The following is a 20,762-nucleotide window of genomic DNA, read 5'->3' as shown; positions in this document are numbered from 1 at the left end:
GTGTGTGACTTAACGATATAGTTCCACAGAGACCATAAAATTGTGACTGTGATAATGGAAAATCCAGTATTTACTCTGAGAAAAAAAGAAGCAAACTTGATGAAGTAGGGGGCATTTTCATTAAAAATGAAAACACTTTGAGAAGAAACATAAGCTCACGTCATCCCAAGCCAGTGGTTACCTGGAAACTTTTCCTTGGTGGCAGAGTGGAGTGACTCTAAGTAACCAGTCCATAAACCTCTGGGGAGAATGTGCTCTAGTTTCTGCTCTAGGGATGCTCATTATCTTTAGCATTGCTTAAGTGCAAGTTACTTCTACCTTGCATACGGTGATATGGTAGCTTTACATTCTTCCTAGGGATACTAAGCCTAGTATTTGTTTAACATAACCTAAACCTCATTAAGGTAACTGCTTACTGTGAGAATTGTGGCTTACAGGTGTCATGATTCATCAATAGGTATGTATGCTTTTAAGTGGTCAAGTCATGATCATAACCGGGTTTGTCAGAGTCCAAACAAACTGTACAACTGTACTAGGCTATTAGTCGTTATGCTAATTGGCTCTTAAGCAGCTTGGTGCACTTTGCAGGTAATTATTCCATCAGTGCATTGCTTTCTAAATTTTCCACCCCAATAATGCATCTCGTATTTTGGAAGTTTTTTTTTTAACCAAATTGCACTTACCACCTTAATTCATTTTGTCCTCCAGATGACCATGCTGAATGTAAGTGTTCAACTTTTAACACTGTGCTGGACACTTTTAGGAAATACACAGAGAAATATCTGGCATAGGAAAGACAAAAAGAGAGAGGTTCATCAAGTAGAATGGGTCTATGTTATTTGCTAATTAAAGGAAATTCCCCAGTATAATATACAACCAATCTCTATCCAATAAATATCAGTTTTATTTAGTGTCAATGTGTTTGGAAATTAGTAGGAAGGCTATAACACAATTCAAAATGATGGTAATCTAGATTTGAATTCTAGTAATGATGATAGTGAGATGTAGATGATTATTGAGCTGGTTAAGATGAAAAACTGACAGCTTAGAAATTAGATGACTGTAGGAGATGTTAGCGACCTCAGATGTTTCTGTTGTGAAATTCAAGGCCTGTCGTATTTTGACTGATATCAGAAGCACTGGAAGAGCGCCAGGTCGAGGACAGCTGGGAACAGGGAGAAGTCTTCATTTGAGGAATGTTGAACTTTGAAATATGCAAATGATGGGACTGGGTTAGATGCCTGCAACTTAAGCACAGAGAAGTTATCTGGAGAAATGGTCAGTGAAGTGAAATTAATATCGAGAGGTCAAGAGTACATGATGGGGGCCTGGAGCAGTGGTCTAGCAGCTAAAGTCCTCACCTTGAACGTGCCAGAATCCCATATGGGCACCGGTTCTAATCCCAGTAGTTCCATTTCCCATCCAGCTCCCTGCTTGTGGCCTGGGAAAGCAGTTGAGAATGGCCCAAAGCCTTGGGACCCTGCACCCATGTGGGAGACCTGGAAGAAGTTCCTGGCTTCGGATTGGAGCAGCAACGGCCGTTGTGGTCACTTGGGAAGTGATCATCAGACAAAACATCTTCCTGTGTCTCCTCCTCTCTGTGTATCTGACTTTGCAATAAAAATAAATAAATCTTGTAAAAGGATTTCATAAGGAGTGAAAATTTTCATTGAAATAATACATACTAACTATAAACCAGAAATAAGATTATACATTTCAAGAGTCTATTTCCATTCATATAAAGTCCAAAGCCAGACAAAACTAATCTAAATTTCTAGGTAGTGACAAGAAGAGGGGACCAAAAAAAAAAAAAAAAAAAAAAAAAAAAAAAGGCCAAAAATTGGCCCTGTACTGTCCCCTAGTGGTGGACCGAAAGAGAAAGGCAGCCAGTCTCAGCCCCTCCTGTTTTCCTTTCTGTTTCCTACCTCAGCTGTACCAGTGCCACAAATGTTTCCAGTTCTGTTCCATTTTTATCCACTTTTTAAGTGAAGTTTTTTTTCCCCTATTTGGGGAATTCTTAAATCACTTTTTATTCCTTATCCTGTGATTTAAAAAATTATAAAAAAATATATCTGAGTGTTCCCTTTACTAAAAAAAAAAAAAAAAAAAAGCACAGCTTTCTTTTTTGCTAACAAGGCAAACTGTGCTTTAGAGCTTAGGTCCTATTGGAAGACATTGCCTTGGGGGCTGATAATGTGGTATAACAAGTGAAACTGGTGCTTGCAAAGCCAGCATCCTGTATGAGCACTGGTTCTCATCCTGACTGCCTCATTCCCAATCCAACTCCCTGCTACTGGTCTGGAAACAACAACAACAAAACAAACAGAAGATTGGCCGCTACGATCCACTTGCAAGATCCAGAAGTTCCTGGTTCTGGGCTGGCCCAGTGATGGCTGCCATGGCAATCTGAGCAGTCAAGCAGTGAATCCAAGATTGCTGTTCTTTCCCCCTCTGTCATTAGCTTTCACATAAATTAATCAAGCTTTTTTCAAAGGCATTGCTTTTTTTCCTGATATTTTTATGTTAATAGAATATTAACACAAAGGGAACAGGTTGAACGTAACTCATGGATTCAGTATGAGAACATTCCCTTCCTCCTTTCTTTGCCAATAGGTATTGTTCTTTCTTTGTTTTTCACAAGGCATTGCTTTTAATAAGGCTTTCATTTAGTTGAGATGATGCAGTTATGACAATGAACACTAGATGTCAGATTTTAGATCTAGATTATTATTTCCTAATACTAGGAGGATTTGCATTATTTCTAGCTATTTTATTACAATTTTTGATGATTTTAGGTTATTTCTATTTTTAAAATTAATTAATTAATTAATTTTTATTATTTTTGACAATCTTGATATAATTAGAGTAAAAAGGTTCAAGCACTACAGGAAGATGGGCAAAACAATTAGTTCCATATTGTTTCCTTATTATATCTGAGGTAAAAGGAGATTTTAAGGGAGAAGCCCCACCCAGTCTCCCACCCACCCCAGGTCCCGGATGTGGGGCATGCTCCAAGGGGCTTGCTCAAGTGGTTTTGATAGTTCAACAGTTCTGAATCGCTGCCACTCTCACCACTCAAACCACGATGCGGTCGTTGGAGAATCCACTGATTGACATAGTCCATCATAGTGTCTCCGTTTGCTCAGTATTTTCACTGCTAATATATAGCTGAGGTAGTTGATTGACTCGTTCTGTCCTCTGTCATTTGATGGTTAGTGTTCTGAGTCCAAAAGCTCAATTGGGGAGATTCCCAAAGAAACTTTGTCTGAGGTGTTCCCAGACCAGATTCTTGTATGTACTAGCAAGCACAGGGCCCGCCACAGTCCATCATCCCATCAGCTGGTGGTTGCAGTTGCTGGGTTGGTTCTGTTTCCATCCGTGTTTTCCACTGGAACCAATGGGTGTTTGCAGTCCAGCCTGGTTCTGCCCAGTACATACTCTGCCCTCACATAAATCAGTGGGAGGTGCAGCCTAGTCAGAGCGACCCACAATAACCCCCACCAAAGCCTGCCCCCTACCCTGGTTTGCCAGTATGTATAGCAGACTAGTCCAGTCTGTCCCACATCCCCTTCTGCTCTCATACATGTCAATGGGTATTAAAACCTTGTTCCATCTAACCAGCTCAACTATTCAGCCCTCATGGATGTTATTGGGTGTCTCTGTCTAGCCACCCCAGCCCCTGTTCTAGTTTTCGTGCCCTCCCATGGGGGGTGGTAACCCAAGAGAGAGGAGCCCACTATTTCCCTCCCAGGCCACTCCCACTCCCAGATTATGCACTCTCCAGGTGGTTCTGTGGTTTAACTTGACAGAACTAGCCCCCAGTGCCAGTTTCTGCCAGCTGATGCTGTGACTAAGCCCCAACAACCCTCACCCACTCTAATTGTAGATTGCACCAGTAGGAATAATCAGCCCAGCCTGGCTTTTCCCTGATCTGGTCCACATGAGGCACACAGGTGTTATAGCCCTGCCTAGTCTGGTCTGCCCCCATCCCAGCTCATGCTCTCCAGTGGGAGTAGCTGTCCAGCAAGGAGACCACCCCTTATTCCCCTGCCGGTTCTGCGCCCTCCATTTTTGGTTCTCACGTGTGCTGGTTGGGTGCTGCGGTCACATCTGGCACAGGCAACCTCACCTTGGCATTCCGTGTTGTGTACTGCTTTTATCAAGACTGAACCTGGCTCGACCCACACTCTGTTCTGGCATTTGGATTTGCCAGTTGATGATGTGGACTGATTCAGCCTGGTCTGCCCCCGACCCATGCCAAATGTATGCCAGTGGGTCCCTTTCCATGACCTCTTCTGGGCTGTTTCCTTCCATGTCTCTTGCGCTTACCAGCAGGGTCTGTGTCCTGTCAGAGGAGTTGCCCAGGCTCCTCCAACAGAACCCCTCCCAATGCCAGATTTCGCGCATACCAGTGGGTTCATGAGCCAGCACTACTCAGTTTGCCTCCTATCCTAGCAGGAACAGTGGCTTTTCCTAACTGGCCTTCAACCCATTCTGGTTCTTGCTGTTGGATGTTTCAGCCCAGTCACAGCTCTTCCATACCCACATATAGCTCATATATGGCTCAGTTCAGGCTCTTTCTAAAGCAGACTCCTGTCAGGATAAGCACCATATCAACGGAGATGAGCATATAAAAATGTTGTTATATAATGTGGAACTTGTCTCGAATGATTTGTCCATGTTTCCTCATTTGACCCCACTGTCCCATAGCTGAGTAGCTGCACTTTATGTTATAAGCAACAAATAAAAACATGTTCTTAATGTTATGGAGGAAGAGACACTTATATTTATTAAAATGTATGCTATCTGATCTGTAATAAAATTATCTTCATTTTTTATTCTCTGAATATTGCTAATTACTTTGGTATATCTATTTTTTGTTTGTTTCTTTGTTTCAAGAGGCAGTGTTACAGAGGCAAAGAACTTTTCAAATGCCTACAATGATAATAAGGTGGCTGAGGCCAAAGTCAGGAGCCACACACTTGATCGCGCTCTCCCACATGGGTGACCCGAACCCAATGGACTTGAGTCGATTTGTCCACTTCCCTATACACACACAGTTGGGGGAAAAGAGAGAGATGAAGAATTCTAGGTAGATACACAGTTATTTAAAAATTAAATAATAATATTTATTTAATCTTTTTCAAGTGTCAAAGAGACATAGATCTTCTACCTACTGGGTTATTCACTGGTTTCTTAGAGTTATCACTAACAGAAAGCTGGAGCCCGGAGCCAGGACCAGATAACAAGCCTGGGTATCCAAACGTGGAAGCATTGACACTTAGACACCACCCCTTTCTATATCCTTGTAATCATTAATTAGGACAGACTGTTCACTTGTTGAGCATATAAAGCCTTTTATTACTTGTTTTTTTAATTTCTATTCTTTGACTTTCACATTACATTTATTTTTAAATTAAGATTATTTTAAAGTACTTCAAAATACCATGAAAATTGTTATTTAAAGTTAAAACTATGCAAAGCACATAGTGAGTCTATACTCTTATCTCCCAGTCCTGCTACTTTTCAAGGATACAACTAGTAAACCTTCCTGTGTCTGGGGTATGTATGTGATACAGTAGCTTTGTCACTGCCTTGAATGCCTCCCTGTGAATGTCAGCTACTCTCTCCTGATGCAGATTTTCGCTAATACATATCCAAGGAGGGAGGAGATGATGGCTCAAGTAACTGAGTTCCTGCATCCATATTGGAGATCCAGATTAAGTTCTGACTCCTGTTGGCTTCAGACTAGCCCAGCTCCTAAAACTGAAATGTAAACAGCCGCTAAATCTGAAATGTGGAAAAATATTCAAAACCCAACAGAAAAATGTACAATTACAGAATTAAACAATGTGGTCCTTAAACACATGAAAAGATGCTGAACTTAAAAGCAAAACACTGTAAGGAGATAACATTTCTTATATATCTGACTGACAAAATACAAATCAGGTTGATAAACATCAAAAATTTGAAAGCACAAGGTTATATTATAGCTGGGTAACACAATACAATATCTGCAAGCCAGTGAAATGAATCTGGTAATATCTAATCGAACACATATGCATTTACCCAAGCGATTCAACTTCTAGGAATTTACCCCAAAAATCCCCTATGAACTTCATAAAATAAACGTTTATGTAGGACCATTCATACAATTTAATTTGTAATAGTAACACTGGGAAACAACCTAAATTCCCATCTTTCAGGGTCTACCAGAATAGATCATTCATCCACAAAATGGAACATTAAGTTCTCTATTACATGAAAGAGTAATTACAATTGTTTTCTTCTGCTTTTATGTTTATTTAGCATATAATACTTGTACACTTTTATATGCTACAGTACATTATTTCAATATACACATAGCCTTGGGAACTTGAACCCACGTAGGGAATGCAGAAGAAGCTCCTGGCTTTGGATCGGCTCAGCTCTGGCCATTGCGGCCATTAGGGGAGCGACCCAGTGGACAGCAGATCTTTCTTTCTCTCTGTAAATCTGTCTTTTCAATGTAAATAATAAATCTTAAAAAAGAAACCATATCAACAATGGTACCTGATTATTTTTGCAAATAAAATGTAGGAAACTCAAGCAAGAAACTAATTTAACTACATACACAATGAAATAATAGTAATGGAGACAATACTAGAGCAAAATTTCTCTGAATATACTCATTTTACACAATTTTAACAATATCTAAACCTAAAATTAAAAAGTAATAGCTATTGCTTAGCTCTTTCCACTGAAAAGGCCTATAAGTAGCTGACCTGGAAGCAATGAGCATTGCTATTATCCTGATCCTTCCCATTCCTAAATGGCATCTACAGAAACAAGAAACTTGGAGAAAAGGCTGATTCCAAGACTGTGGCAAGGAAGGATCAACTTGAATAAAAACGTAAGCAGATGCTCAGAAAGTAAATCTGGTTATGTTAAAGGATATAGAACTGAAGTAATTTCAACATGAAAAAGTACATCAAGATCAGGTATGTGGCACAGTTTTTGAAGCTGTTGTTTGAGATGCCACATTCCCAGGCAGAGTTCCAGGGTAGCAGTCCTTGCTCCTCTGCTTCCAATCCTACTTGTGAATGATGTGTACCCCGGGAGGCAGCAGATAATGACTCAAGTACTTACATGGAAGTCCTGGATGGAACCTGTAGATCTTGCCTTTGACCTGACCAAATCTGGCTGCAGGGAACAATTAGTAAATAAACCAGTATATTGAAAATTTTCTCTCTCTCATTCATTCTCTCCCTGCTCCTCCCCCACCGTCTCTTCCTGTCTTCCTATTCCTCTTTCTATATGTCTTTCAAGTAAACAAAAATAAACATTTTGAAATGACAGAAATATTAATGCATAGCACATTGATTGTTAAAATAAATCACTGAGTCCATAGAGATATGAGAGCAGAAGCAGGTGGCAAGCAAAAGCTCTTCTTTACAGAATAATGTTTACTAAGAAATGTAGAATAAATGGCAAAAATAGAAAATAGCTAATGAGTATCAAAATACCCAATTTAAGAATTGATCAGGCAGTGATACTAGTGGTTGTTAAAGAGAATGGATGAAGAGCTATTGGACAAAAAGAACAACATCAAATTCTCATCCTATCTATTGTAAAAGATTATTTACTTAACTGTAGCTTAATGCTGAAGATAATTAGAGCTTACCATCTAAACCCAATGATTAACTTAGCATAAGTAACAGTGAAACAACCTAGCACTTTGTCTTCTAATACAATCCAATGAGAAATACAACATATCATACATCATACTACATATCATCCATAAGGAAGTACGTTTACTTAGGGGTGACCATTTAGCCTAGAGATTAAGACTCTGGTTAACAGGCCTTTATGTTACATTACGATACCTCACTTTCGTACTTGGCTCTAACTCCTGACTCCAAATTCCTGATTGTAGATGCTGAAAAAAAATACGATGGTTCAAGTGACTGGGCTCTTGCCACCCATGTGGGAGACATAAGTTTTGTTTCTGGCCTTAAGCTTGAACCCAGCTCAGCCCAACCCAGCCCCAGCCATTGCAGGCATATATAGGAGCAAAAATAATTAAAGAAATAAATTGTAATAAATAAAAAATAAATAAATAAGTAAGTAAGTAAAATATTTAGTGGTGAGGTGTGAGATTTGTAACTTAATTTCAAGTAGTTTTTAGTGAAAGAAATTCATATACAATTGTATATGTGTATGAAGAGAGGAAGAGAGGCCAAATGCAACAAAATGTTAATAATGAGGCCAGAGGAATAATCAACAATTTATTATACCATTATTTCAACTAGTTTTATATTTGAATCAAAGTAAAACCAACAAAATGACTGAAGATTAACAGTTCAACCCTTGTACAAAGCATTGAAACAGAAACCATTGTACATTTAAGACGAGACATTACATATAAAATGTCACTTAAGCAATTAATTATCAATTGTTAACTGATTTTATTATTACTAATGATTATTAACGAATTTGAGTTTTCAACGCTTTAGTCTTTTCAAAACCTTAAACCCAGACATAAGAGACATGAGCGGCAGCAAAACATGATGAAAACCTAGTAGGGAAATATTTCACAAGTAGAAACAAAGCCATCTCACAGACTCAAGAAAGACAGCTTCTACAAGAAGAAACTAACATGAATCTGACAGAAGCTTAACAAGAAGCGCATCAATCAATTCAACAGTGGTATCTAGCACTGCTGTAGTTATTAGGAACAATGAAAGTTACACTCTTGTGAACAAAAGAAGCAACCCCCGTCCATCTCCATTGTGCAGATGATGCACTAGCCAGTCACTAAGTGGCAGCACTATTGCATGAGCTTTACATATCCTGACATATTTTAATTTGCCCTATTAGATTGGTACTCTCTCTCTCTTTTTTAATCTTCACTTTCACTTGATAAAACTAAGGCAAAGTAAAAAGTAAGTATCCTGTCCAAGGCATCTTAGAGCTAGTCGGTAGCACAAGCAGTAATTAAATTTAGCGAGTTTGTGTCTGTGTTACCTACACACATACATTCTCCACTAACATTAGAAAATAAAGAAAGGTGTACACGGAATGCAAAAAAAATGTATTTTAAAAGGCAAGAGAAATATAGAAAAAAAAAGAAATAGAACACTTGGTCAGAAGCTTGCATTCTGTAAGATTCCTGTTGAGTTAAATGTGGGAGTTGAATAAGAAAAGAGGAATAGAGTTAGAGAGGGTTGGGTTGAATGATAAACAACTACCATTTGTCCCATTTTGCCAAAACCTTGTTCTTAAGGTATGAATTATGATGTATATATAAAAGATAAAGAGGGATTATTCCTAACCATTTTATTTGAGCTTATGGACATTCCAGATCAACTTGTTTGAGAACCTGCTGAACAACAGACAGTGTTTTCCACCCATCTTTTGCTTTGTTGATATAACATAGCAGATTCATAAATGTTTATATAGAGCTAGCCAGTTAGGGGTTGAAAGTTCCACCAATGTAAAAGGTAGATTATCGGTGATTCTTACAATTGTCAACCCCTATTCTGGTCATGTACATAGTGGTTATATAACAATATTTAAGGAAGAAAAATGACCTTACTTCCCTAATATTTTTATGATAATCTTATTAGGATCGGTACTGATATAACTTTTATTCCACTAACCTGAGTGATTGCTTTGCCCAAAATGCATAATAAACATTTGACCTCCATTGAGTAAATGATTAACCCTCACTGAAATAACAGAATGTGCTGCTGTTAAGCAGATAAACATATTTATGCTCAACATAGATATGAACTAAAGGGCACTGATTCTTTATGACCATCATTAAATGCTGACTTGTCACTGGTGATGTAATTTCCTGTCTAGCAAGTTGCTTATTCATACTCAGTCACAGAGCTTAGTCTCAAATCCTGACCTCTGACAGGAGACGGCCATGATTAATACACTTTGATAATCTGGGAAGCTGATCTTGAATTAGAGTTTTAAAAAGCTCATTTAAGCAGTTGCTGTTACTCAGAGTGCTACGTGAGTCATTCCTTACAGTTTTCTGGAAAACTTCATCTTGGTCTTTTAATTTCAAATATCAGAATGTTGCTTACATTAGTTTGGAAATTTCCACTCTGCATGAAATGTAAGGGCCTAAGTTTCATTCACAGCATAAATGCAAGTTAGTGTTGGGTAAATTTAAGACCTTTTCTTCTCCCAGAACATTCAGGCTAGTCAATCAAAATTTATGCCACAAATTTCCATCTTTAAAAATTACACTGTTTTCATTTTATCTCACAGTCTTGTGCTAAACTACTTGCTATTCACTGAACTGCCACTCTCCCACTCTTCCTTATATTGCTCCTCGATTTATAACTATCCACATTTATTTTTCTATCTCAAGGTTTGAGTTTGGTTCTCATTCCCTAGAAGCCCCTCGACTCCTGCATCTTTCCCCTGGAATCTCAGCAAAAGTCGTGCCTTAGATTCCGGTTCTAAAAAACAATAGGAAGGCCAGTACAGTAGCTCAACAGTCTAATCCTCTACCAGAGGCACTGACATCCAGTATGTTGGCCAGTTCTAGTCATTCCTACTTCACTTTTAATCCAGTTCCCTTATTAAGGCCTAGAAAAGCAGCAGAGCATGGCTCAAGTCCTTGGACCCCTACACTAATGTGGGAGACCTGGATGAAGCTCATGACTCCCGGCTTCAGAGGGGCTCACCTCTGGCCATTGTGGCCATTAAGACGGTAAACCAGTGGACTGAAGACACCTCTCTCTGTAAACCTGCTTTTCAAATAAAACTGGGTATAATCAAAACAATGCACCTTTAAAAATTTTAGAAGTATTTTACAGGCTTTATATTTTAAAAAAGGCTACCAGGATTGTGTCCTTGTGTTAACGCCATTGTAATACTGGAAGCAAGCAGTGAAGCTATGATTTCTGCCTCGTGGGTGAGAACATAGGTGTGGAAACATTGGGAGACTTGCCCAAGATAATACAGGACATCCAAGTCTCCTGCTGCTTATTAGCACAGTGTTGTTTTCTTTGCACAGTCTGTGTTTTCCAGGTCATGAGAGCCTTAGCTATAACAGGAGATATGATGGAAAGATCTCCTAAATGGCTCCGTGTTTTGAAAGTTTGTCTATAATCAGGTTAGATTTTATTTAAATAGAATATCTCACAATAGTCTCAAAACTTTGTTTTGTGATGTTTTAGATTTTTGTCCCTTTTATCTTTTCTTTCAGTGACAGACAGTGATTAACTGGGATAGGATTATGGGATCGTGTATGCTTTTATTCTTGTAGTTGTAGAAATTGAAAGGAATGGGACACAGGAAAAAAAAAGTAAGGGCATGGAGCATTAGCTGTCTGGGATACAGCAAGCCACTGCGGGAAAGGGAAAATACTTGGAAGTCATGTTTGTCATTCTCTAACTCTAAATGCGGGAACTGGAAGCATTTTTAAAGAGATTAATATATGGCCATACCACCAAGAACACATTTAATCTCATCTAATCTAGGGAGGGTAAATAATAAAACCAATTATAGGCATTTTAAATTTAGAATGCTGTTTTCAAGTTAGTGGGAAAGTGGTTTCTCTAGAAAATTTAACAATATATACATGTGTATGTATCATACTAAAGATTTATTTATTATTATTATTTATTTGAATGACAGAGCCACAGAGAGAAAAGGAAAGAGAGAGATCTTCCTTTCACTGGTTTGTTCTCCATTTAAATGGTTTGCAATAGCCAGAGGTGGGCTGGTTTGAAGACAAGAGCCAGGAGCACCCCAAAACCTGGACCATTTTTCACTGCTTCCCTGGCTGCAATGGCAGGGAGTTGGGTCAGAACTGGAGCAGCCAAGACTTGACTCAGTGCCCATATCGGATGTCAGTGTGGCAGGCAGGGTCACAGTGCTAGCCTCCAAAATGTGTTTATTTAAGAGGTAGGAAAACAAAGAAGCAAAACTAAAACAGATTTTTTCTGTATCAATTCACTCCCCAAATGCCTTAAATGGCTAGATCTAGATTGTGCAGAAGCCACGAGTGGCAGCTCAATCCAGGTCTACAACAGGGGTGACCCAACTATCACAGAGACCCAATTAATTGAGCCACCTGCTGCCTTCCAGGATCTGGAAGAACAGGAAACTAAATTCAAGAACAAAGCTGCAATTTGAAATTTGGTACTACAATGTGAAGTGTAGACATCCCAACCAGCCATATACCAAATGCTCACCCCAGAGCATCTTTAACAGCAAGATTAAAGTAAAAAAAAAAAAAAAAAAAATCCAGCATGGCACAGTAGCCTAGTGGCTAAAGTCCTCACCTTGCACATGCTGGAATTCCATATGGGCACCAGTTCTAATCCTGGTGATCCCGCTTCCCATCCCGCTCCCTGCTTCTGGCCTGGGAAAGCAGTAGAGGACAGCCCAAAACCTTGGGACCCTGCACCCACATGGGAGACCCGGAGGACACTCCTGGCTCCTGGCTTTGGATGAGCTCAGCTCCGGCTGCTGTGGCCACTTGGGGAATGAACCAGTGGAGAGAAGATCTTCCTCTCTGTCTCTCCTCCTCTCAGTATTTCTGCCTTTCCAGTAATAGTAATAATAATAATAATGATTCTAAAAGCCTCTGAATTCCATCAGTTTACAATAACCAAAGTTGATAGAAGCCTTGATCTGAGCCATGCCCAGAGACAGCTCTGAGATGACTTTTCAAACTTCTGCTCAGTTGCCTTCAATTTTGCATCTCCTTGCACTCTATAAGCTGCAATGAGTCACATGGCGTTGGCAGTTATTTTCCCACAGAGGGAACTTTACAAATGATGCCGCAAACACACAAGGAAGTATGATTCTCTTTCAGAAAGAGGAAGCAAATTATTTGAGCTAATAATACAACTTGGGCCTGGCTTTGTGGCATAGCCACGTAGACATACTGCCTGAGATGTCAGCTTCCCATGTGGGTGCTGGTTTGAGTCCCAGCTGCTCTGCTTTCCTTCTAGCTCTTTGCTATTATTTGGGAATTGTAGTGGAGGATGACCCAGGAGTTTTGCCCCCGGTACCCACAAGAAAGACCAGAATAGGTCTCCTGATTCCTGGTTTGGGTCTGACCCAGCCCTAATAAAATATTGAATGGAATCTCTCTCTCTCTCTTTCTCACTCTCTCTCTGTATGTATGTGTATCTGTTTTCCCACTCTATAACCCTTTCTAATAAATGCATAAATCTTTTAAAAAGATTTTATTTGTTTATTTATTTAGGAAAAGCAGACATACAGAAAAAGACAGAGAGAAAGATTCACCATCCACTGTCTCACTGCCCAAGTGGCCACAAACGTCTGAGTGGAGCTGATCCAATCTGAAGTCAGGAGACAGGAGCCTGTTATTGGTCTTCCACCTGGATGCAAAGTCCCAAGGTTTTAGGCCACCCTCCACTGCCTTTCTCAGGCCACAAGCAGGGAGCTGGGTGGAAAATGGAGCAGTCAGGAAATGAACTGGCACTGATATGGGATTCCAGAGCGTGTAAGATAAGGATTCAGCCACTAGGCTATTGTACTGACTCCCATTAATCTTATTTATTTATTTATTTATTTATTTATTTATTTATTTATTTATTTAATAATATAAGCTGCTACCATACTCCCATATACTCGTTTGCTCCATAAAGAGCTGTAATATCAGGGACTGGACCAGGCCAAAACCAGGAACCGCAAAGTCCTTCTTGGTTGTCTGTATTGAATGCTGACCTTTCAAACCATGGCTTAACCCACTGCACCATGACACTAGATTCACTTGGATTGCGTAGTGATTCTAAGGAAGTGCCTCAACGGTAAGTGCGGGAGTTGGATTTCATTCATACCAGCAGTGGAATGCATGATTACATTGCTCCTATATCCCCAATGCCCTTTATCACAGCTTGGATTTCTAACCATTGTAAAGCCAACAAATATTTGCATTGCTAACTTCTTTGTGATAAAGTCTCTTTTTCCCAAGTTAGAGTTGCAATGGGTAGTCCAGGCTACCATACAACATCTCAACTAGAGGCAGGCTTAAACAGCTGGAGTTTATTTTCTTATAGCTTTGGAGAATGGAATTCGGAGCTAGGAATGTGTGAATGGAGGAGTTTCTCTCCTCCCAGCTTGCACATGGACATCTTCTCACTTCTTCTTTTAACAGTCATAATAAAAAAATATAAAAAAATGTCATAATCCTTTGAATTAAAACAATATACTCATGGCTTCATTCAACTTTAAATATCTCCTGTGGATAATATCTAAAAACACATATATGGTTAGTGAGAATGTCATTCTGTGAACTTGGAAAGATAGTTTAGGTTGTAGAAGTTGGTTTCTGCATCTTCCAAGTACCTAAACCAATGTAAGTAGAATTCTACTTTTTCCAAAAAGCTTTTCTCAATAACACTAGCTGTCTTCCCTTCACTAAATGTCCTTACTTTCAATTTTCTAATATACTTTTTATTTTTAAGTATTTATTTAGTGCTATAGACTTAAAGATATCATAATTCACTGGGTTTTAAACCAAATGCTTCAGGCATCTTCTGGGTACTTTTTAAAAAAACTTTTATTGGGCCTGGCGGCATGGCCTAGCAGCTCAAAGTCCTCGCCTTGAACGCCCCAGGATCCCATATGGGCGCCGGTTCTAATCCCGGCAGCTCCACTTCCCGTCCAGCTCCCTGCTTGTAGCCTGGGAAAGCAGTTGAGGACGGCCCAATGCATTGGGACCCTGCACCCACGTGGGAGACCTGGAAGAGGTTCCAGGTTCCTGGCATCGGATCGGCGCGCATCGGCCCTTTGTGGCTCACTTGGGGAGTGAATCATCGGATGGAAGATCTTCCTCTCTGTCTCTCCTCCTCTGTGTATATCTGGCAGTAATAAAAATGAATAAATCTTTTAAAAAACTTTTATGTATTACTTATTTATTTGATTTTCATCCCTCAAGCTCTACTATAGACCAATTCAGAAAAATTGTTCAGATAACACTATCAAGCAAAAAAAATCTCTTAGCCAGCTCCTTGGCAAAATATAAGCTAAGCCTCTGCCTAAAGTTCCAGCATCCCCTAAGGACACTGGTTTGAGTTCCAGCTGCTCCATTTCTTTTAAAGTTTTATTTTATTTTTATTGCAAAGTCAGATACACAGAGAGGAGGAGAGGCAGTAAGATCTTCTGTCCAATGACTCACTCCCCAAGTGACTGGACCGCAACAACCGTTACTACGCCAATCCAAAGCCAGGAGCCAGGAGCTTCTTCTAGGTCTCCCACATGCGTGCAGGGTCCCAAGGCTTTGGGCCATCCTCGACTGCTTTCCCAGGCCACAAGCAGGGAGCTGGATGGGAAGTGGAGCTGCAGGGATTAGAAACAGCACCCATATGAGATCCAGGCGTTCAAGGTGAGGACTTTAGTCGCTAGGCCACCGCGCCAGGCCCAAGTTACAGCTGCTCCATTTTTGATGCATCTCCCTGAAAATGGCCTGGACAAGCAGTGGAGGATGGCCTGTCTTTGTGTCCTTGCACCCAAGTAAGAGGCCCAGAAGAGCGCCCGGCATGATAGTGTAGTGGTTAAAGTCCTGGCCTTGAATGTGCAGGGAACCCATATGGGTGCCAGTTTCAATCCCGGTGGCCCCGCTTCCCAGCCAGTTCCTTGCTTGTGGCCTGGGAATGCAGTCAAGGATGGCCCAAAGCTTTGGGATCCTGCACCCGAGTGGGAGACCTGGAAGAGGCTCCTGGCTTTGGATTGGCTCAACTCTAGCCGTTGCAGTCACTTGGAGAGTGAATCATCAAACGGAAGATCTTCCTCTCTGTCTCTCCTCCTCTCTGTATATCTGTCTTTCCAATAAAAATAAATAAATCTTAAAAAAAATCCCAGAAGAAACTCCTGAGTTTGGACAGGCTCAGCTCCAGCATTATAGCCATCTGGCGCGAGAGCTAGTGGACTGAAGATGTCCAGTCACAGTTAAAACTACCAATAACTATTTTGCTGACAATAATGGCTTTGTGAACGGGCATAGACTGTCATAGCATGCCAGTCTCATTTATCTCTAAAGAAACTGTTTCTGGACAAATTTGCTTACAACTGATCTACTGTATGTAAGTAAACCCACGAGTCTTTGCTGAAAAAGAAAACTATGAATTTTAAATTCTGTTGTTCAAGTCGCACAATGTGCAGCTAATCTGCCAGTTCAATAAGGATACCTACAGGATCACATTAATTCTAGAACCAGATATAGAAAGACAACCTATAGCCAATATACTAGAATTCAAGCATTTCCACTCTACTGTGCATTTCTTAAGTTTTTAAGGTAAAGTTTTAGTAATTTTTTTTGATTCGTTTCATTACTATGTTGCATCATTTGTATTACTGCATGTTTTACTGCCAAGGGCGCCTAATGCCTATTGGTAGCTGAAGGACAAATCTGGATTGTCCATCCCACTTGATCTCTCCTTATATATATTTCCACTTCATTTGAGGGCCTGGTATTGTGTGCTTTCTAACTGACAAATCCTACTAAACCAAGTCCAGCAAGTACTAGACAAAAACATAAACAAAACCAAAAACTTGATTCCCTCACATGAAAATGGGTCGCGTTCTCACTATTACTTTAAGAAGTGTTCCTTTAAAACAGAAAAGAAAACGATAATGAGGAAGGGCAGGAGTTTATCTTTGCAGATGTTTGGAAAGCAGGAGCTTTGTGAGCAGGCGTTATGTCAGAGAGATGTCAGCGCTGAGGTCATCCGCATCCCATGTTGGAGGGTGTGGTCTGATCTTGGCTACTCCATGCCTCTAATGCAGTTTCCTATTAACATGCCTGGGAGGAAGCAGGTGATGGCCCAAGTTGTAAGTGCCGATTTGAACCCCAGGGGTTTGTTCTATCAATGTCAAAGAACGTGGTTGACAAAGATGCAAATGAAAAATTGATTTTAACTCATCAGAAAAACTGAAGAGATACAAGTTCCTACATGTGACAGGCCAGGCAAGAACCTCAGAAAAGGCCTGAGGGTGTGAAGTCTGCATTCAGACTGGAGGGTTTTATAGACACAAGCATGCCACTCTCTCCTCCTCCCTCTTCAGGAAAGTTGGGGTTGGGGAGTTTTCAATTTCAAATTCTCCTAAATAAACTCCTCTAAACGATACTGATCATCAACGTTCTTACCTATCATGTTCAAATGATTTCCAAGCCTAGTGAATCTGACCCTGTTCAACCAGCTGTATTGCTTGCTCAATTCAATTAATTCCTTTTGATAAGAGAGGCCAGGACACCTTGGACATGGTGAGACGGACAAGAGGCGGGGTCCTGTTTCCAGGGTTTGTTTTTTTGTACCATTGAGCATAAAATAATTTTCTTCTCATTTTGTCTGGTCTCTCGTAACACATAGATACTGTCTACCTAGCTGCCTTAACACATAGATACTGTCTACCTAGCTGCCTGAACAAAGTTCCTGTCACCCACATGGGGACCCAGCAGTCCCTGGCTCCTGGCTTCGGTTGGCCTACCTCTGGCTGGCTTCAGCACATTTTTGAGTGAGCAGGAGATGAAAGATTCTTTTCTCTCTCTCTCTCTGTCTCATTATGCCTTTCAGTTAAATAAATCTTGAGTGGGAAAAAGTGACAGTTGAAAAAAATCTGTATTGTAAGCCCTACTTCAAATCTATAAGAACACCATCTTTCAGAATAGGCTAGGTCATTGAAATACACGATCATAGATTTGAAATAGAAGGGTAAACTAGAGGTCATTTTGGACCAAGCATTTAAATGCATCAGACTCTTAGAACGCCTGCTTATCAGGTCCCATCCAGAGTAAATACTTGGTTCTTGTGCTTGAAAAGACCCAAGACTATCAAAACAAAAGCAAAAAACAAAAATAGCACTTTCTTTGTCATAAGCAATATATGCTTACTTGTTACAGAATGCTTAGAACGATTCTTGTCTCAAACATCGAAAAACTTGGTTATCTAACAGCAGCTAACCCAGGCTTACCTCTAGATTGCCAGCTCCAACCAGGATTTATTTTTACTGCTCCTACACCATGTGCTGTTCATATAACAGACACGAAAGGTTGTTTTTCCAAAATCTCTCATTGTATTTCCTGGTCTTTCAGATATGGGCAAAAATTTCCACCATTGTAGTTGTTTTCCTAAATGAGATAGGAAAGCAGAAGGCATTTTTCCCAACCACCACCTGCTCCCAAGGATGGAAAGGATTTAAATCACAACCTGACCTTCTCTTATTTTCTCAGCTAGCTTTCTCCTGAAGGCAAGGATTACCGTGTGGGTGAGCACACTCCCATGGCCTGGCCAGGGACACCTGTATGTACATCTACATTCTTGACCCCTACAGAGTAGAAGCAGAGAAGAGCTTTTACAATTTTAAAAATGTGCAAACTTTTAACATTTTTAAATCTTTAAGTTCATTGAGCAGTTCATTTCTACTTGTTCTGCTTCTGTTTAGTGGCTTGTTTCAAACCAAAGACAGCAAGCTCCGCCCTGAGATAAACTTTGATTAGAACCAAGCCAAGCCAAGGCTGCCCACTACACAGATCCAGCCAACCGAAGGCTGTTTTTTCCACAGCTTTCACTTTTCCACTCTGCTCTACACTGGGAAATTCCAGCGGCACGACGGGAGAAGGTCCGGAGGACTGAAACGTCCTGTAGAGGGGAATTTTCATTAGTTCAGATGAATGTAAAACAGCAGTAAACTTCCTCAGTCGTATATTAGGAGAACATCCGTGTAAAGAAAATAGACTTTGTTCTGTTGCTTTGGAGGTAGAGGCGTGGGATGAGGCAATCTTTTGCGCATGACCTCCGAGGGATGTTAAGTGTGGGTGGGAAACCAGGACGGCGCTGAGATGGGACAAGAACACAGGTGTAGCAGGGCTAGGGCTGCTACAGGCAGGCAGAGAGGGATGGGGCAGAGAGGTGCGAGGTAGAAGGGACCTGGAAAGCAGCCCAGCAGCGGGGGCGGGGTTCGGCGCCAGGCGGGCCTGAGGCTGATCCGGTCTCCTGCTCTCGCTGGCCGGGAGTCCGGGGCCGCTGAGACCACACCCAGGGCCAGGTGCTCCGGTACTCTGCCCGGGCTCAGCTGGAGCCTACTGCATGGACCGGCGGAAAAAAGCCCCAATGACCGATCCCACCGCCAGGATGAGAACCTGGGCGCCCCGTGAAGCAGCGAGTCCCACGAAGCCCCCCAGGCGCACGGGGTCCTTTCCGGACGAGGTGAGGCGCGCGGCTTCCTGGGCTCCCAGCGCACCGACGCCGGTGGCGGCGGGGGCGAAGGGAACCAGGGATCGTGGTCCTCGAGATCGGTCTCCAGGCCCTAGGGCGGGAGACAGTTCGAACTGCGAGTCCTGGGTCCGAGACAAAGTGCTGTTTCTAATGCATCCAGAGAGGTGGATGGGGGCTCACGGGGACCCTCGCCTGGAAGAAGTGACTGCTTGGGAGGACCTTCCCCGCTCGGGTGGAGACGGCCACCACCGGGACCCCGACGGCTTTTCTCCGTATCCTGGAGAAAAGAGGACTTCTGGCCCGCGGATAGCCGCTGCCCCCGGGTTCCCACCGCGGGCCCCCAAGGCCGTCCCCAAGTCTGTGCTTGTGCGGGTCGTGGATTATCATGAGACGCAGGAAGTGCTGCAGACCGAGTGGACCAGGGGCCAAATGACCACCAAGACTGAGGAGCGCTCCATGACCGCGGTCACTTTCCGCACCGGCAGGGAGTGAGACGGCCCTTGGGAACCCCGGGTCTGTTTCCCAAGCCCGGACTCTGCTTACTGCGTCTTAGCAGCGAAAAGTTGTATGTGCCCTACGGGAGCAGCCTATTCCCCAAGGAGATTAAAGAACCTGGAGGAAGCTGGCTGGGCGCACCGGGAAGGCAGACAGCGGCTGAGACACCGTGAATCACTGTGAGCAGAGTAATGCTTGGGGGAGCTTACCTACCTTCTGTAAACCCGGAAGGTCTGGTAATTGTTTTTAACTCTGCAGATTCGGGAGCTTTGAAATGAGAAGGCTTGCTGTTAATTCCCATTCCTGGATCCCTCTCGTTAAGGAACCAAAGCAGAAGTCCCCAAATCCTACTATGCCACTTGGCTGGAGGTTCACCCTCCGGAAGGGCTCAGGCACCTTCAGAGAGGAGTTCAGCACCTGAAAGCTTTGTGTTCAGAACTGCTTGTTAAGCGGCAAAGGTAATATTGGCCCATAAAATGGATTCCTTTTTCTTCCAGCAACCTTGCTCCGGGCTTTTATATGAGGTTAACCTTCTTAGTAAACGCATTTTATACCTGAATTTATTAATTGAGCACTGAATATATACAAAAAGAAAAGTCTTGAAATGATCTTGAACTCTAACATCTTTCAGTTAACTTTTTTCATGGAAGTAAGTGCTAGCATTTAAAACTAGCTTCAAAACCAGGTGTGTTTCTATCCATGAGACTAAACAAAGTGCCTTTTCTCCACTCTTCTCTGTGGCCTTGTTAAAAGAGAATAATAAATAGCAATCTCATAGTGTTACATCTAGGATTAAGTTGAATGAAAATACTTAAAGTAAGTGTGCAGTACAACGAATACTCAGTTATCTGTTATATTAATATGATTTTGTGTTGTTTAGTTCAGAGCAAAATGTAAGTAACACAAAAAATAAAATTAGAACTAAGTGAGTGTTCTTACTAAGACCCTTTTCTGTAGCCTGAAAGTAAAGGTTTAGTTTTAGTGTTTCCTAGCATTCAATGGGTCAGCACGTACATTCCTTAAATTCTTTAAGTTCCTTAACAGTAGTTTGCACACCTGTTGAAGAAC

The 20,762-nt window shown here is 41.4% G+C and overlaps 1 protein-coding gene across 1 annotated transcript; it reads left to right on the top strand.

Moving 5' to 3' along the window:
- Positions 1-18,869: 18,869 nt before the first annotated feature.
- C1H6orf141 (chromosome 1 C6orf141 homolog) lies at positions 18,870-19,996 on the top strand. The gene is made up of 2 exons (XM_004590538.2): positions 18,870-19,873; positions 19,953-19,996. The coding sequence occupies exon 1, from the start codon at positions 19,071-19,073 to the stop codon at positions 19,689-19,691; it is 621 nt and encodes a 206-aa protein (XP_004590595.2). The 5' UTR covers positions 18,870-19,070; the 3' UTR covers positions 19,692-19,873; positions 19,953-19,996.
- Positions 19,997-20,762: the final 766 nt, after the last annotated feature.

The sequence above is a fragment of the Ochotona princeps genome, chromosome 1 (assembly GCF_030435755.1).
Source record: "Ochotona princeps isolate mOchPri1 chromosome 1, mOchPri1.hap1, whole genome shotgun sequence".
NCBI lineage: Eukaryota > Metazoa > Chordata > Mammalia > Lagomorpha > Ochotonidae > Ochotona > Ochotona princeps.
Note: the sequence above shows the minus strand (reverse complement) of the source record. Positions and strands in the feature narration are given on the sequence as shown.

Excerpts from the sequence above, each read along its gene's own strand:
- C1H6orf141 (XM_004590538.2), top strand. The coding sequence starts at position 19,071 with ATGGACCGGCGGAAAAAAGCCCCAATGACCGATCCCACCGCCAGGATG.